Consider the following 14,274-nt stretch of genomic DNA (forward strand, 5'->3'; position numbering starts at 1 on the left):
GATGAACGAACAGAAGATGTTGGACAAAAGGATTGAAATGTTGTGAATTGTGAAGTCAGAGGAAGGAATATAGGTGGAATGAAGGGGGGGGGGGGGGGGGGGGGGGGGGGGGGCGGGGTGGAGAAGAGGAGGAATGTTTTATAGTTAGCTAAATTGGGAGAATCCAATGTTCATACCATTGGGTTGTAAGCTTCTCCAGTGGAATATGAGGTGCTGTTCCTCCAGTTTATGTGTGGCCTCAATCTGTCAATGGAGGAGGCCCAGGACAGGAAGGTCAGTGTGGGAATGGGAAGGGGAGTTAAAATGGTTAGTAACTGGGAGATCCAGTAGGCCTAGGCCTTGGCGGACCAAGCGAACGTGTCCGGTGAAACAGTTGGCAAGTCTGCGCTTGGTGCAAGTATAGACTCACTAACCGTCCCACTAGATACAGGAACAGTTTCCTCACCACTATTATCAGACTGAAAATAGAAACATAGAAAATAGGTGCAGGAGTAGGCCATTCGGCCCTTCGAGCCTGCACCGCCATTCAATATGGTCATGGCTGATCATCCAACTCAGTATCCTGTACCTGCCTTCTCTCCATACCCCCTGATCCCTTTAGCCACAAGGGTCACATCTAACTCCCTCTTAAATATAGCCAATGAACTGGCCTCAACTACATTCTGTGGCAGAGAATTCCACAGATTCACCACTCTCTGTGTGAAAAATGTTTTTCTCATCTCGGTCCTAAATGATTTCCTTCCCCCTTATCCTTAAACTGTGACCCCTTGTTCTGGACTTCCCCAACATCAGGAACAATCTTCCTGCATCTAGCCTGTCCAACCCCTTAAGAATTGTGTACGTTTCTATAAGATCCCCCCTCAATCTTCTAAATTCTAGCGAGAATGATTATAAACTCAGAAACTAATGATGATTCCCTGATCTCCCAATCTAGCTCCTTGCAGCTCATGCATTTTTATTTAAATTTGCACATTATATCTAAAACATACAGATACAGCTATATTCTATGTTCTAATTCCTTTCTCTTTTTGGGACCTGTTGTACTCATGCTCGACACTTCCTTAGAAGGCTTAAGGAGTTCAGCACATCCCCAACAACTCTCACCAACTTCTACAGATGCACCGCCATCTCCATCCAAGACCACAGGAAATTGCAGAGAGTTGTGGACATAGCCCAATCACGCAAACCAACCTCCCCTACTTTGAAGATAGACACAAAATGCTGGAGTAACTCAGCGGGACAGGCAGCATCTCTGGAGAGAAAGAATGGATGACGTTTCGGGTTGAGGCCCTTCTTCATTGACTCCACCCTCACTTCACGCTGTCTCAGCAAGGCTACCAGCATAAACAAGGATGACTCTCACCCCGATCACTCCTTCTTCTCACCTCTCCCATCAGGCAAGAGGTACAGAAGCTTAAAAAAGCGCACCTCCAGATGCAGGGACAGTTTCTTCCCAGTTGTTATCAGGCAACTGAATCATCCTGTCAACAGCTAGAGCAATCCTGACTTCCCATCTACTTAATTGGAGACCTTTGAACTACATTTAACGACTTTATTGGACTTTACGTTGCATCATTAAATGTTATAAGTTGTACACTGTGGATGGCTTGATTGTAATCATGTATAGTCTTTCTTTGATTGAATAGCAGGTAACAAAAAGCTTTGGTACACAAAAATGCTGGAGAAACTCAGCGGGTGCAGCAGCATCTATGGAGCGAAGGAAATAGGCAACGTTTCATCCTGAAACGTTGCCTATTTCCTTCGCTCCATAGATGCTGCTGCACCCGCTGAGTTTCTCCAGCATTTTTGTGTACCTTCGAATTTCCAGCATCTGCAGTTCCTTCTTTAACAAAAAGCTTTTCCCTGTACCTTGGTACACGTGACAATAATAAACTAATGATAGACACACAAGGCTGGAGTAACTCAGTGGGACAGGCAGCATCTATGGAGAGAAGGAATGGGTGAGAGTCAGGGAAAAGGGAAACGAGAGATATAGACAGTGATGTGGAGGGATATAGAACAAATGAATGAAAGATATGCAAAAATACAACAATGAAAAAGAAAACAGGCCATTGTTAGCTGTTTGCTAGGTGAGAATGCGAAGCTGGTGCGACTTGGGTGGTGGAAGGATGGAGAGAGGGGGAAATGCTGGGGTTTCATGAAGTTAGAGAAATCAGCATCTGCAGTTCCTTCCCACATGAGTGTAACAGGTAGAGACGGAAAGAAAGGGGATGAAGCGAGTGCAGGAGACCTCTGTGGTAGTACCTCTTGCAAACAGGTACACCCTCTTGGGAGCTGTCGGGGCAGATAACCCTTGCAGTCCGAGCGATGGACAGGTCTGTGACTCGAATCCAAGCGCTGAGACTCGACCGGCGAGACGGACGCCAGGCAGAGTCACCGTGGTGGGTGTCTCCATTGTCCAAGGTTGCGGACAGGAGATTCTGTGGCGACAGACGAGGCTCGAGGATGGTGTGTTGCCTCCCTGGTCAAAACCTCCAGGACATCTCAGACCGACTTCGGAACATCCTCGACAGGGAAGGTGAGCAGCTGGAGGTGGTTGTGCATGTAGGCACAAACAACGTAGATAAGACGAGGAAGGAGGTTCTGCAACGTGAGAACTAGGTAGGAGGCTGAAAAGCAGGACTTCTATGGTGGTTATCTCTGGGTTGCTTTCAGTACCTCGTACTAGTGAGGGTAGGAACAGGGAGATCGGGGATCTGAATGTGTGGCTGAGGAGTTGCTGCAGGGGACAGGGATTTACCGGTAGATTTCTAGATCACTGGAATCCCTTCTGGGGCAGGGGAGACCTGTACAAAAGGGATGGGTTACACCTTATTTGTAGGGGGACTGACATTCTGGCAGGCAGGTTTGCTAGTGCGACACAGGTGGGTTTAAACTAAACAGAGGGGGGGGGTGGAATCAACAACGTGGAAGGGTATGCATGCATTTAACGGGAAAGAGAGTGTAGGAAAGGTCACGTTTAAACTAACAGGGCAAGGGATGGGAACCAATGCAAGGGGAGAGAGGTCCATAAAAGGACAGAAGCAAAAGGTAGAAAGGGGATAAGAAAAACTACAGCTTTGTGCCTTAATGCGAGAAGAATTCGAAATAAGATTGAGGGGGGATCTTATAGAAACTTACAAAATTCTTAAGGGGTTGGACAGGCTAGATGCAGGAAGATTGTTCCCGATGTTGGGGAAATCCAGAACAAGGGGTCACAGTTTAAGGGTAAAGGGGAAATCCTTTAGGACCGAGATGAGAAAAACATTTTTCACACAGAGAGTGGTGAATCTGTGGAATTCTCTGCCACAGAAGGTAGTTGAGGCCACAGTTCATTGGCTATATTTAAGAGGGAGTTAGATGTGCCCCTTGTGGCTAAAGGGATCAGGGAGTATGGAGAGAAGGCAGGTACAGGATACTGAGTTGGATGATCAGCCATGATCATATTGAATGGCTCGAAGGGCCGAATGGCCTACTCCTGCACCTATTTTCTATGTTTCTATGTTTTTATAAGGTGGATGAATTGAATGCGCGGTTAAGCGGTGTGATATAGTTGGGTTTACAGAGACATGGCTCCAGGGTGACCAAGGCTGGGAGCTGAACATGCAGGGGTATTCGATATTCAGGAAGGATAGACAGAAAGGAAGAGGAGGTGGGGTGGTATTGCTGGTTAGAGGAGATTAATGCAATAGCAAGGAGAGACATTAGCTTGGATGCTGTAGAATCGGTCTGGGTAGAACTGCGAAATAACCAAGGACAGAAAACGCTTATTGGAGTTGTATACAGACACCAAACAGCAGTAGGGAGGTTGGGGATAGCATCAAGCAGGAAATTAGGGATGCGTGTAGCAAAGGTACAGCGGTTATCATGGGTGACTTTAATAGTAAGATTAAACGAGAACTTACCAGTTTGAAGTTTGATCTGTATTTTATGAGGAGTTACGATGAGGGATTACGTGAAGAACCCCACCACGACGCATGCGTGTCATTCTTCAAAGCAGATCACAGATAACTGTAATGACTAAACATAAGATTAGAGTAGAAGATACCAGTTAAGTATATGATCAAGGGTGGGAGCGGAGGGCACGTAATCCCTCATCGTAACTCCTCATAAAATACAGATCAAACTTCAAACTGGTAAGTTCTCGTTTAATCTTACTATTTTACTTCGGAGTCACGTGGGTGACTACGTGAAGATTTTAAAGCTCTGTGATTTCATGCCGTGGAAACGAGTCCATGCATCACTTCTGCCTTGATGACTGTAGGAGGAATTGTGTTAACATAATTTGGACATTAATTCGACATTGAAATCATAAAATTTATTAACACAAATTTATAACCCCTTTTTATGGGTTTAAATTAATTTACAGAACTTAAAATTGTTTCTGCAAACGTTCTAGGTTTCATTACTGGTTTGTTGTAAAATAATTGGAATGTTTTTTCCCCAGACCATCCTGCTGCCTTGAGGATTTGGTCCATTGGTACGTCCAACTGTATCGCTGCCGATGTAGCTGCAGCCCTGGTGGAATGAGATTTTAAATATTAGTATCCACCCCAGCCTGTGTTAGCACCTGTTTCAGCCATCTTGAGATGGTCTGGACCGTCACTCTTTTGTGTGGTTGCTAGTGGCTGACCAAAAAGTGCCTTCTCATTGCCTCTTAGGATTTTCGTTTTCTCCATGTATAATGACAGATGTCTTACTATACACAGACGGTCATCTGTTGGGTATGACCTAAATTGTATATTGAGGCCTGCTGATCCCTGTCTGTTCTGCTTACTAACTCATAGATATGAAACGTAATATTTTCTGTTGAGGAAGTCATGTTGTCCAGTCTTAGTTTATGCAGTGACTGTACCCTTTGTGCCGTGACCAATGCCATTAGCATGACTGTTTTTAATGTCAGTCTGTGTAGGGACAGAGCTGTTGCTGGAGACCAATTCCTGAGCATCTTCAGGATAATAATTACATCCCATATTTGGGAGTACCTGATTCTTGGGGGATTAGTATTAAAAATTCCCCTCATAAGTTTTGTTACCAGTGGGTGAGTCCCAACAGTGTAACGCTCTGTCCCCTGCCATAGGTAAGTCGATAGGGCACTTCTGGCGCAGTTGATGGCACTGTAACTGAGCCCCTCATCATAGTGGACGCCTGCCAGATATTCCAGAACAGACGGGATGTTCATGTCTCTGTAGGTGATGTTGTTTTTATGGCAGTACATCTCCCACTTCCTGATATAGACCAGATACTGTTTTTTGGCTGACTGTCTTTGGGCCACCGAGATCATGTTCACTGTTCGGTCCGTCAGTCCCAGTTGTAGTAGAGGTGTTTTTAAACTCTACAAATTAATAAGTTCAAATGTTTATGGCATGGGTGGCTATCCCTTGTTACGGGATGTAGCAATAAATCTGGTCTATGTGGGATGGTGATACATGGTTCTAATACCATGTTTAATATCACTGGGAACCATGGTTGAGTAGGCCAATCGGGTATTACCAAAATACCAGACGCAGAGTCTTGTTGTATTTTCCTTAATACCCGACTGATGAGGCAGAAGGGAGGGAATGCGTAAATAAACAATTTCCTCCCATTGCAGCGAAAATGCATCGGTCGCCGCTGCCCCAGGGTCTGGTTCCCATGAAACATAGTTTGATAACTGGTGGTTAAGTCTGGATGCGAATAGATCGATATCTGGTGTTCCATATTTTGCTGTAATATCAGCAAATACTTTTTTATTCAACATCCATCCGGTGTTTTCATTAAATTTGCGTGACCTGGTGTCTGCCACTAAATTTAGTCTTCCTGGTAGGTAAGTGGCTGATATCCAAATATCTCTCTGGATACACCATTGCCAAATTGTATTAGCCAGATTGTCACATGATGTCGATTTGTTTCCACCCATGTGGTTAATGTATGCTACCACGGTGGTATTGTCTATCTGTAGTCTAACATGCTGGTGATATGACCCAGTACAATATGACTTTAGGCCATGGAATGCACCCAACATTTCCAGATAGTTTATGCCCAGTGTGAGTAATAATGATGTCTCCTGAGCAGTCCATCTACCTCCACAGCTGGTGATGGTATTGGTGGCTCCCCACCCAAGTGCACTGGCATCAGTTTGTAGTACCATGGAAGGGTTACTGACAATGATTGGATTGGAACAAAGCCAGATGTTATCTATCCACCATTTTAGTTCCATTTTAGCTTTGATTGGTAGTTTCATAGGTCTGTCAAAGTGACCTGCATTAATTTAGAGTGCTTGTATTTTTGCTCTCTGTTAGTTTTGGTAATGTAGAGGTCCAAATTGTGTGGCTGGAAAGGCAGCCACCATTTTGCCAATTACTTTTGCTACCAATCTGATGGATGGTTTGCTGATGTCAATGAGGTTATTGCAAGCCTCTATTAAATCCCTAGCCTTTCCCTTAGGCAGAGTCACCGACATGTGAACTGAGTCAATGGTGAAACCCCAAATAGTCCATAGTAGTGGAAGGTGCTAGTTTAGATTTAACTGGATGGATAATAAATCCCAGTTTTTCAAATAACTGTTTTGTGGCTGTTAGTTTGTTTGGCCAATTCCAAAGTTTTGCCCACAATGAGTATGTCATCTAAATATGCCATGACCATGTGTTTATGTTTCCGTAGAAACGCTAGGGCTGGTTTCAAAATTTTTGTGAACAGCCTGGGGCTGATGATAATCCATTTGGCAGTGCTTTATACTGCCAGAGTTGTTCCATCCAGTTGAATTTTAAGTAACATCTGTGGTCACCTCGTATAGGCACTGAATAGTAAGCATCTTTTAAATCGATGCTGGCCATGAAGTAACCTTTGGAAATTAATTGTTTAGCAGTAACAAAGGTTTCCATTTTGAAGTGAATATATTGTACAAATGTATTCAATTTTGTCAGATCTATGATGATGCGACAACCACCATCTTTTTTGTTTTTGGTAAATATATTGGACACGAATTCTAATGGTTCGTGTTGAGTTTTCTCAATTACACCTTTTACGTAAAGCCGCTCCAGTTCAGCTTGCACTTTTGATTTTTCTTTATCAGAAAGCACGAACATTCGGTTCGGTATATGTTGAACTGGAGGGCTGTACTTGTGTATAAACTCTATTGTATATCCCTGGATACTGCTTAAGATGTAAGTATCGGTTGTTAACATGCTCCATGCATTCAGAAAATAGTGTAATCTCCCCCCAACCTCCATGCTCCCTGTATTTTGTAGGGAACCAGACCCACCTACCTCCATAGTTACCAGTGGCAGGTTTACTTCCTTTTGTAGGTTCTTCGCTGCTGTTGTTGCACTGGTGTCTGGTTTTTCGGTTTGGTTGACGTTGGAGGTCCCCGCATCTTCCAAGAAGGCCGGCCTGGGCCATGGCCTAAAAAAGACTCATGTTTTGAGTACCGGGCCTTCGAGCTTTCACCAGTTCTGCTGGTGGGTGCGTAGGGGTGCTGTCTTTGGCTGTAGTGGGTTTTTGTTGGAGTCCCTATTATTAGTCCAGTAGGTTCTCTCGTTCCTGCACCCCTTTCACACTTGTCTTTCCTTCTGCGGACCTCTTCCAGGTCAGCCCAGAACTGAACCGCAGTGCTCCCCTCTGATGAGGTAGAAGCACTGTACAGCCCTTCAAGAGGTACTGCTGTGGGTTTTACATAGAGCCCACAGTGACCCGTTTCCATCCCCCGGAGTCTGTCACGTTGGAGCAAATGCTCAACACACCGCTCCATCCGGCTCCAGCGCTCTCGGTCGCTGGCTGCCCGCGGTTGTTCAAAGTCGGACTCCTCTGAGTCCACGACCTTGTTTGTTTTTGTGTCTAGCCTTACCGCCCGGCCGCGTGGATCTGGCCGGTGCAGAGGCGACATCGGGCACAGCTTATCCCACTATCGGTGATCCGAGTGCCACTGGCTGCTGCTGGCTGCCCGCTGCTCCGCGGTCCTCCCTCACCAGCTTTGTCGCAGCCCGTTGGTTTCTCCACCTGTAATCAGCATGGGAAAACACAAAAAGACCGCAGCTCTTACCTGCAGGTCCAGGTTTAAATTGTCGCTACGGGGGAACGTCGTTCCACCCCGCCTCCTGCCGTTATCGACTTGTCAAAAGTCGACGGCCCCATTCTGAATAGTCTCCCGCCCGGCCGTGGTGTTCTGGCCGGCGCGGGACCAAAAGTCGGCACAGCTGATCCCTTACGGGGCTTGTGCCTTCAGATGCTGCTGGCTCCCGCAACTTCGCGGTCCTCCCCAGCCAGCTTCACTCGCAGCACTTGTGGACACTATTTTGTCCAGCTTCCCCCCCTGTGTAAAACTGCGCGGGGACAAACACTACCGCAGAGTAAATCACTTACCTGCAGGTCGCGGTTTCAAACTTACCGCTGCAGGGGAACGCTCCACCCCGCCTGTCGTTTCGCAAGCGTGAAAGCGATATGACACGCATGCGTCCTGGCGGGCTTCTTCTTCACGTAGTCACTCACGTGACTCCGAAGTAAAATCTACATATAGATTGGGCCAACCAAATTGGTAACAGTGCTGAGGTGGAGGATTTCCTGGAATTGAATTGAATACATTTTATTAGCCAAGTATGTATACATACAAAGAATTTGCCTTGGTGCTTTGCTCGCAAGTAACAACACGAATATATCGTAATGTATACGGGATGGGTTTTTAAACCAATATGTAGAGGGATCGACCAGAGGGCAAGTCATCCTAGACTGGGTATTGTGTAATGAGGAAGGATTAGTTAGCGATCTTGTTGTGCAAAGCCCCTTGGGCAACAGTGACATAATATGGTGGAATTCTGCATTAGGATGTAGAGTGACACGGTTAATTCAGAGACTAGGGTTCCTGAACTTGAATAAAGGAGACTTTGAAGGTATGAGATGGGAATTGGCTGGAATAGACTGGCAAATTATACTTAAAGGGTTGACGGTGGAGATGCAATGGCGAAGATTCAAAGACCGCATAGATGAACTCCAGAAATTGTTCATCCCTGTCTGGCAAAAAAATAAATTGGGAAGTCGGCTCAACCGTGGCTGATGAGGGAAGTCAAGGATAGTGTTAAATCCATGGAAGAGGCATATAAATTGGCCAGAGGAAGCAGCAAACTGGAGGACTGGGAGAAATTTAGAACTCAACAGAGGACAAATGGGGTAATTAAGAGGGGAGAGCATGAAAGAAAGCTGGCGGGGAATATAAAAACTGACTAAAAGCTTCTATAGATATGTAGAAAGGAAAAGATTAGTGAAGATGAATGTAGGTCCCTTACAATCAGAGGCAGGTGAATTTATAATGGGAAACAAGGAAATGGCAGAACAGTTAAACGAGTATTTTGGTTCTGTCTTCACTAAAGAAGACACAAACAATCTCCTGGAAATACTAGGGGACCGAGGATCTAGTGGGAGGGAGGAAGGGAATCCACATTAGTCAGGAAATGGGGTTGGGTAAACTGTTGGGACTGAAGGCAGATAAATCCTCAGGGCCTGATGGTCTGCATCCCAGAAAACTCAAGGAGGTGGCCCAAGAAATTGTAGATGCATTGGTGATCATTTTCCCATATTCTCTCGACTCTGGATCTGTTCCTGTGGACTGGAGGGTAGCCAATGTAACTCCACTTTTAAAAAAAAGGAGGGAGAGAGAAAACAGGGAATTATAGGCCAATTAGCCTTACATCGGTAGTGGGGAAGATGCTGGAGTCGATTATTGAAGATGTTATAACAGAGCATTTGGAAAGCAGTGACAGGATCGGTCAAAGTCAGCATGGATTTATGTTGAAGAAATCATGCTTGACTAATCTTTTGGATTTTATTGAGGATGTAAGAAGTAGATTGGATAAGGGAGAGCCAGTGGATGTGGTGTATCTGGACTTTCAAAAAGCCTTTGACAAAGTCCCACACAAGAGATTAGTGTGTAAAATGAGAGCACAAGGTATTGGAGGTAGGGTATTGACATGGATAGGGAGACAGGAGGCAAAGAGCAGGAATTAACGGGTCCTTTTCAGAATGGCAGGCAGTGACTAGTGGGGAGCCACAAGGCTCGGTGCTTGTACCCCAGTTGTTTACAATATATATTAACGATTTAGATTACGGGAATTAAATTTGTGGATGACACAAAGCTAGGTGGCAGTGTGAGCTGCGAGGAGGATGCTATGAGGCTGCAGGGTGACTTGGATAGGTTGGTTGAGTGGGCAGAAACATGGCAGATGCAGTATAAAGTGGACAAATGTGAGGTTATCCACTTTGGTGGCAAGAACAGGAAGGAGGATTATTATCTGAATGGTATCAGATGAGGAGAAGGGGAGGTGCAACGAGACCTGGGTGTGCTTGTACATCAGTCACTGAAAGCAAGCATGCAGATACAGCTGGCAGTGAAGAAAGCTAATGGCATGTTGGCCTTCATTGCGAGAGAATTTGAGTTTAGGAGCAAGGAGGTCCTACTGCAGTTATACAGGACCCTGGTGAGACCGCACGTGTAGTATTGTGTGCAATTTTGGTCTCCTAATTTGAGGAAGTGTAAATTGCTCGTATCTAAGCTTCCCCCTAATCTAGTTTCAGTAAAACCACTGAATCAAGCACTTGAACAATTAATCTTTATTTTAACTAAAACACAATTACAGTACAACTACTGTACTTATCCCGCCGCGGGTTCGATCCTCGTATCTGCCTGCTCAAGCCCTCTAGACCTCGCTCAAACAGAGGCACAGCAGAAGGTCATGTAGTCCTAAGCACTCTCCCAGAAGATCGACGCTCGACCTCGTGGTAGCGGACTTTTATAGGTCCCGGGACTTCGAGGGGCCGAACCACATGGGGGTGGTCTCTGTACAATCCAATTACAGATATCGATTAACCCCATACATGACAGACATTTCCCTAACCCAATAATGCAGCAGCTCAGCACACTGCATTCAAACCGGGCTTCTCAAGGAAGCAAACATAGCAACATTTACCCTAATCTGCAAGAAACCCAGACAAGGCTCAATACCTCATCCAATGAACACTCGGCAAAGTAGAACTCTGCAACATTATTTACAATTATTTACAAGGTGTATGTCTGGTTTACAGCCATCCAATCCATTCTATGCATTTTGCACCTAATTGACAGGGCTTGCAGACGTTCTTATTCCTTTCTTGCAAATTGTATCTAGGCTCTAGACACACTGGCATCACTCCGCAGCTTGTACCAGCTCTGCAGAGAGCAATTCCAAATTGATCAAATCTTCCAGCAGCCCTGAGGCTTTTACCCCATTTTAAAGTCCTAGCCTCTCCAATTTAGCCAGGATTAACAGAAGGACATTATTGCTATTGAGGGAGTGCAGCGTAGGTTCACCAGGCTAATTCCCAGGATGGCGGACTGACATATAATGAAAGAATGGAGCGAATGGGCTTCTATTCACTGGAATTTAAAAGGATGAGAGGGAATCTTATAGAAACATTACATTCTTAAGAGATTGGACAGGGTAGATGCAGGAAAAATGTTGGGGGAGTCCAGAATCAGAGGTCATAGTTTAAGAATAAGGGTTAGGCCATTTAGGACTGAGATGAAGAAAAACGTTTTCACCCAGTCCCAGAGAGTTGTGAATCTGTGGAATTCTCTGTCACAGAAGGCAGCTGAGCCCATTTCACTGGTACTGATTTTGGATGATCAGCAAGGTCATATTGGATGGCTTGAAAAGCCTGCTCCTACACACATTTTCCATATTTCTATGTTTCCACGCAATAATAAACTAATTTGCCTGGGCAGTTTGCAAAGTAAAGTTTTTCACTGCATCTGGTTACAGGGTGACGTGGTGAAACAAGACTAATCTTGTTCAAAAACTAAATGCTGGTGGAACTCCGCGGGTCAGGCAGCATCCGTGGAGGGAATGGACAGACGACGTTTGTGGTTGGTACCCTTCTTCAGGACCCGCTGAGTTCCTCCGGCAGTCTGTGATTTGCTCGGAAGAGGACGTCTGTTTGACCACGGGTTGCGCTCTATCTCAGCGACCAGGTTTAAAATTGTCCGGAGTTTCGAACAGGAGAAACAAAATCTCTCCACTGCGCTTACAAAACATGGCCCGGGGCGGCACAGAGGGCCGCACAAACTAACTTGAACTTCACCCCATGTTGTGTAGGAAGGAACTACAGATAGACATAAAATGCTGGAGTAACTCAGCGGGACAGGCAGCATCAGTCTGAAGAAGGGCCTCGACCCATTCCTTCTCTGCAGAGATGCTGCCGGACACTCCAGCATGTTTGTGTCTATCTTCGGTGTGCCTTCCTGCACACAGCGGGCCAGGCAGCATCTCTGGAGAGAAGCAATAGATGACTTATCGGGTCGAGACCCTTCTTCAGAATCTTCAGAGTCGGGAGAGGGAGACACAGAGATATGGAAGGGTAAAAAGGCGTGGAAATGTCAGATCAAAGCATCGATGATCAAGGAAATGTGGAATGAGTCACCTTTCCGGTAGCTGATCATGAAACATTCTACATGTCCTTGTGTGGGGAATAACTGCAGATGCTGGTTTAAACCGAACACAGACACAAAATGCTGGAGTAACTCAGCGGGACAGGCAGCATCTCTGGAGAGAAGGAATGGGTGACGTTTCGGGTCGAGACCCTTCTTCAGATTACCTTGATCATCGCTGCTTTGATCTGTCGCGTTTACGCCTTACCCTTCCATATCTCTGTGTCTCCCTCTCCCCTGACTCTCAGTCTGAGGAAGGGTCTCGACCCGGAACGTCACCCATTCCTTCTCCCCAGAGATGCTGTCTGTCCCGCTGAGTTTAGTTTTTAGTTTTAGTTTTGAGATAGAGCGCGGAAACAGGCCCTTCGGCCCACCGAGTCCGTGCCGACCAGCGATCCCCGCACATATTAACACTATCCTACTGATGGCAATTTACAGAGGACAATGAACCTGCAAACCTGCACGTCTTTGGGATGTGGGAGGAAACTAGAGCACCTGGAGTCACGGGCAGAACGTGCAAACTCCACCCAGACAGCACCGGAGACCAGGATCGAACCCGGGTCCGTGAGGCAGTGGCTGTACTAGGAAGAAGGCGAGAGGTGGAAAGGGGAGAGCGAAGAGACGGGGAGGGAGGTAGAGAGTGACAGAGGGAGGGAGGGAGAAAAGTGGGGATGAGGAAGGGAGAGAGAGGGAGGGGGAGAGAGAAGGAGGGAGAGGGGGGGGGGGGTGGAGAAGCTGGCAGGGAGGAATGAATGTAGAGATGGAGAGAGGACATGGATGGGGGGAGAGGGAGAGGATGAGGGGAGGAGACAGGGTGCGAGGAGGGGCGGGTTCACTCCCCAGTGGGGCCGGGCTGGGGCGGGGCAGAGCCGGGGAGGGCAGTGGGTCCGTGTCCGCCCCGCCGGCTGGGCAGTTGCTTGCAGCGAGGGATCGCGGGCGGGCGGGACGATGGCGCTGGGACAGAGGACGATCCTGCTGCTGCTGATGGCTCTCGGCTCCCGGCTCCGGACCGCCGCAGGTGCGGGGACAGCGGGGAGCACCGGAGAGAGGAGAGGGGGGAGAGGGAGCTGGAGAGAAAGGGAGGAGAGGGAGAGGTGGGGGGAGAGTGAGAGGCAGACGAGGGGATGGGAACGGAGGGAGGAAGGGGGGGGGGGGGCGAAAGTTTGGAAGGAGAGAAGCGAGAGATGGAAGGGGAGAGGGGAGGGACATCAAGTGTCAACATTAACAGCGCATTTGACCTGATATATCTGTTGTGTTGCAGGTGACGAGTGGAGTTACAGCGGTAAGTCACTAAGTGTGTGTTGTTCAGTAGTTTCGGTGAGTGCGTGTGAGTGAGTGAGTGTGTGTGTGTGTGTGAGTGTGTGTGTGTGTGTGAGAGTGTGTGTGTGAGTGTGTGAGTGTGTGTGTGAGTGAGTGTGAGTGTGAGTGAGTGAGTGAGTGTGTGAGTGTGTGTGTGTGTGAGTGTGAGTGTGAGTGTGTGAGTGAGTGAGCGTGAGTGTGTGTGTGTGAGCGTGAGTGAGTGTGTGTGTGAGTGAGTGAGTGAGTGAGTGAGCGTGCGTGAGTGAGTGTGTGGGTGTGTGAGTTGCCCCGTGCGCTCCGGGACTGACAGGTTCTCCCAGCGCCGGTGGGGTCTGTGTGCGGGAGGGTGGGAGACAGAGAGGAAACGAGTGAGAGTGAGAGCGTGAGAGGGAACGAAGAGGACAGGGGTGGGAGGAGGAGAGGGAGGGCTGGCAGAGAGAAGGTGGCAGCCTGTGTGTGTAACAACGCGGCATGATTCAAGGACCCTGTCCCCCCTCCCTCCCGCCTGTCTGCCCCCGGGCCGGGTGCCAGTGTGGAGCGGGCCA

At 47.3% G+C, this 14,274-nt stretch overlaps 1 protein-coding gene across 1 annotated transcript in view; it reads left to right on the forward strand.

The window, feature by feature from the left end:
* The first annotated feature begins 13,327 nt into the window (after window positions 1–13,327).
* ca12 (carbonic anhydrase 12) overlaps window positions 13,328–14,274 on the forward strand; it is a 50,575-nt gene continuing 49,628 nt past the window's right edge. The window contains exons 1-2 of the mRNA XM_033014764.1: window positions 13,328–13,448; window positions 13,692–13,712. Coding sequence (XP_032870655.1) covers window positions 13,379–13,448; window positions 13,692–13,712 — 91 coding nt within the window. The 5' untranslated portion in view covers window positions 13,328–13,378. The remainder of the gene's footprint in view (window positions 13,449–13,691; window positions 13,713–14,274) is intronic.

This window comes from Amblyraja radiata, chromosome X, assembly GCF_010909765.2.
Source record: "Amblyraja radiata isolate CabotCenter1 chromosome X, sAmbRad1.1.pri, whole genome shotgun sequence".
NCBI classification, from domain to species: domain Eukaryota; kingdom Metazoa; phylum Chordata; class Chondrichthyes; order Rajiformes; family Rajidae; genus Amblyraja; species Amblyraja radiata.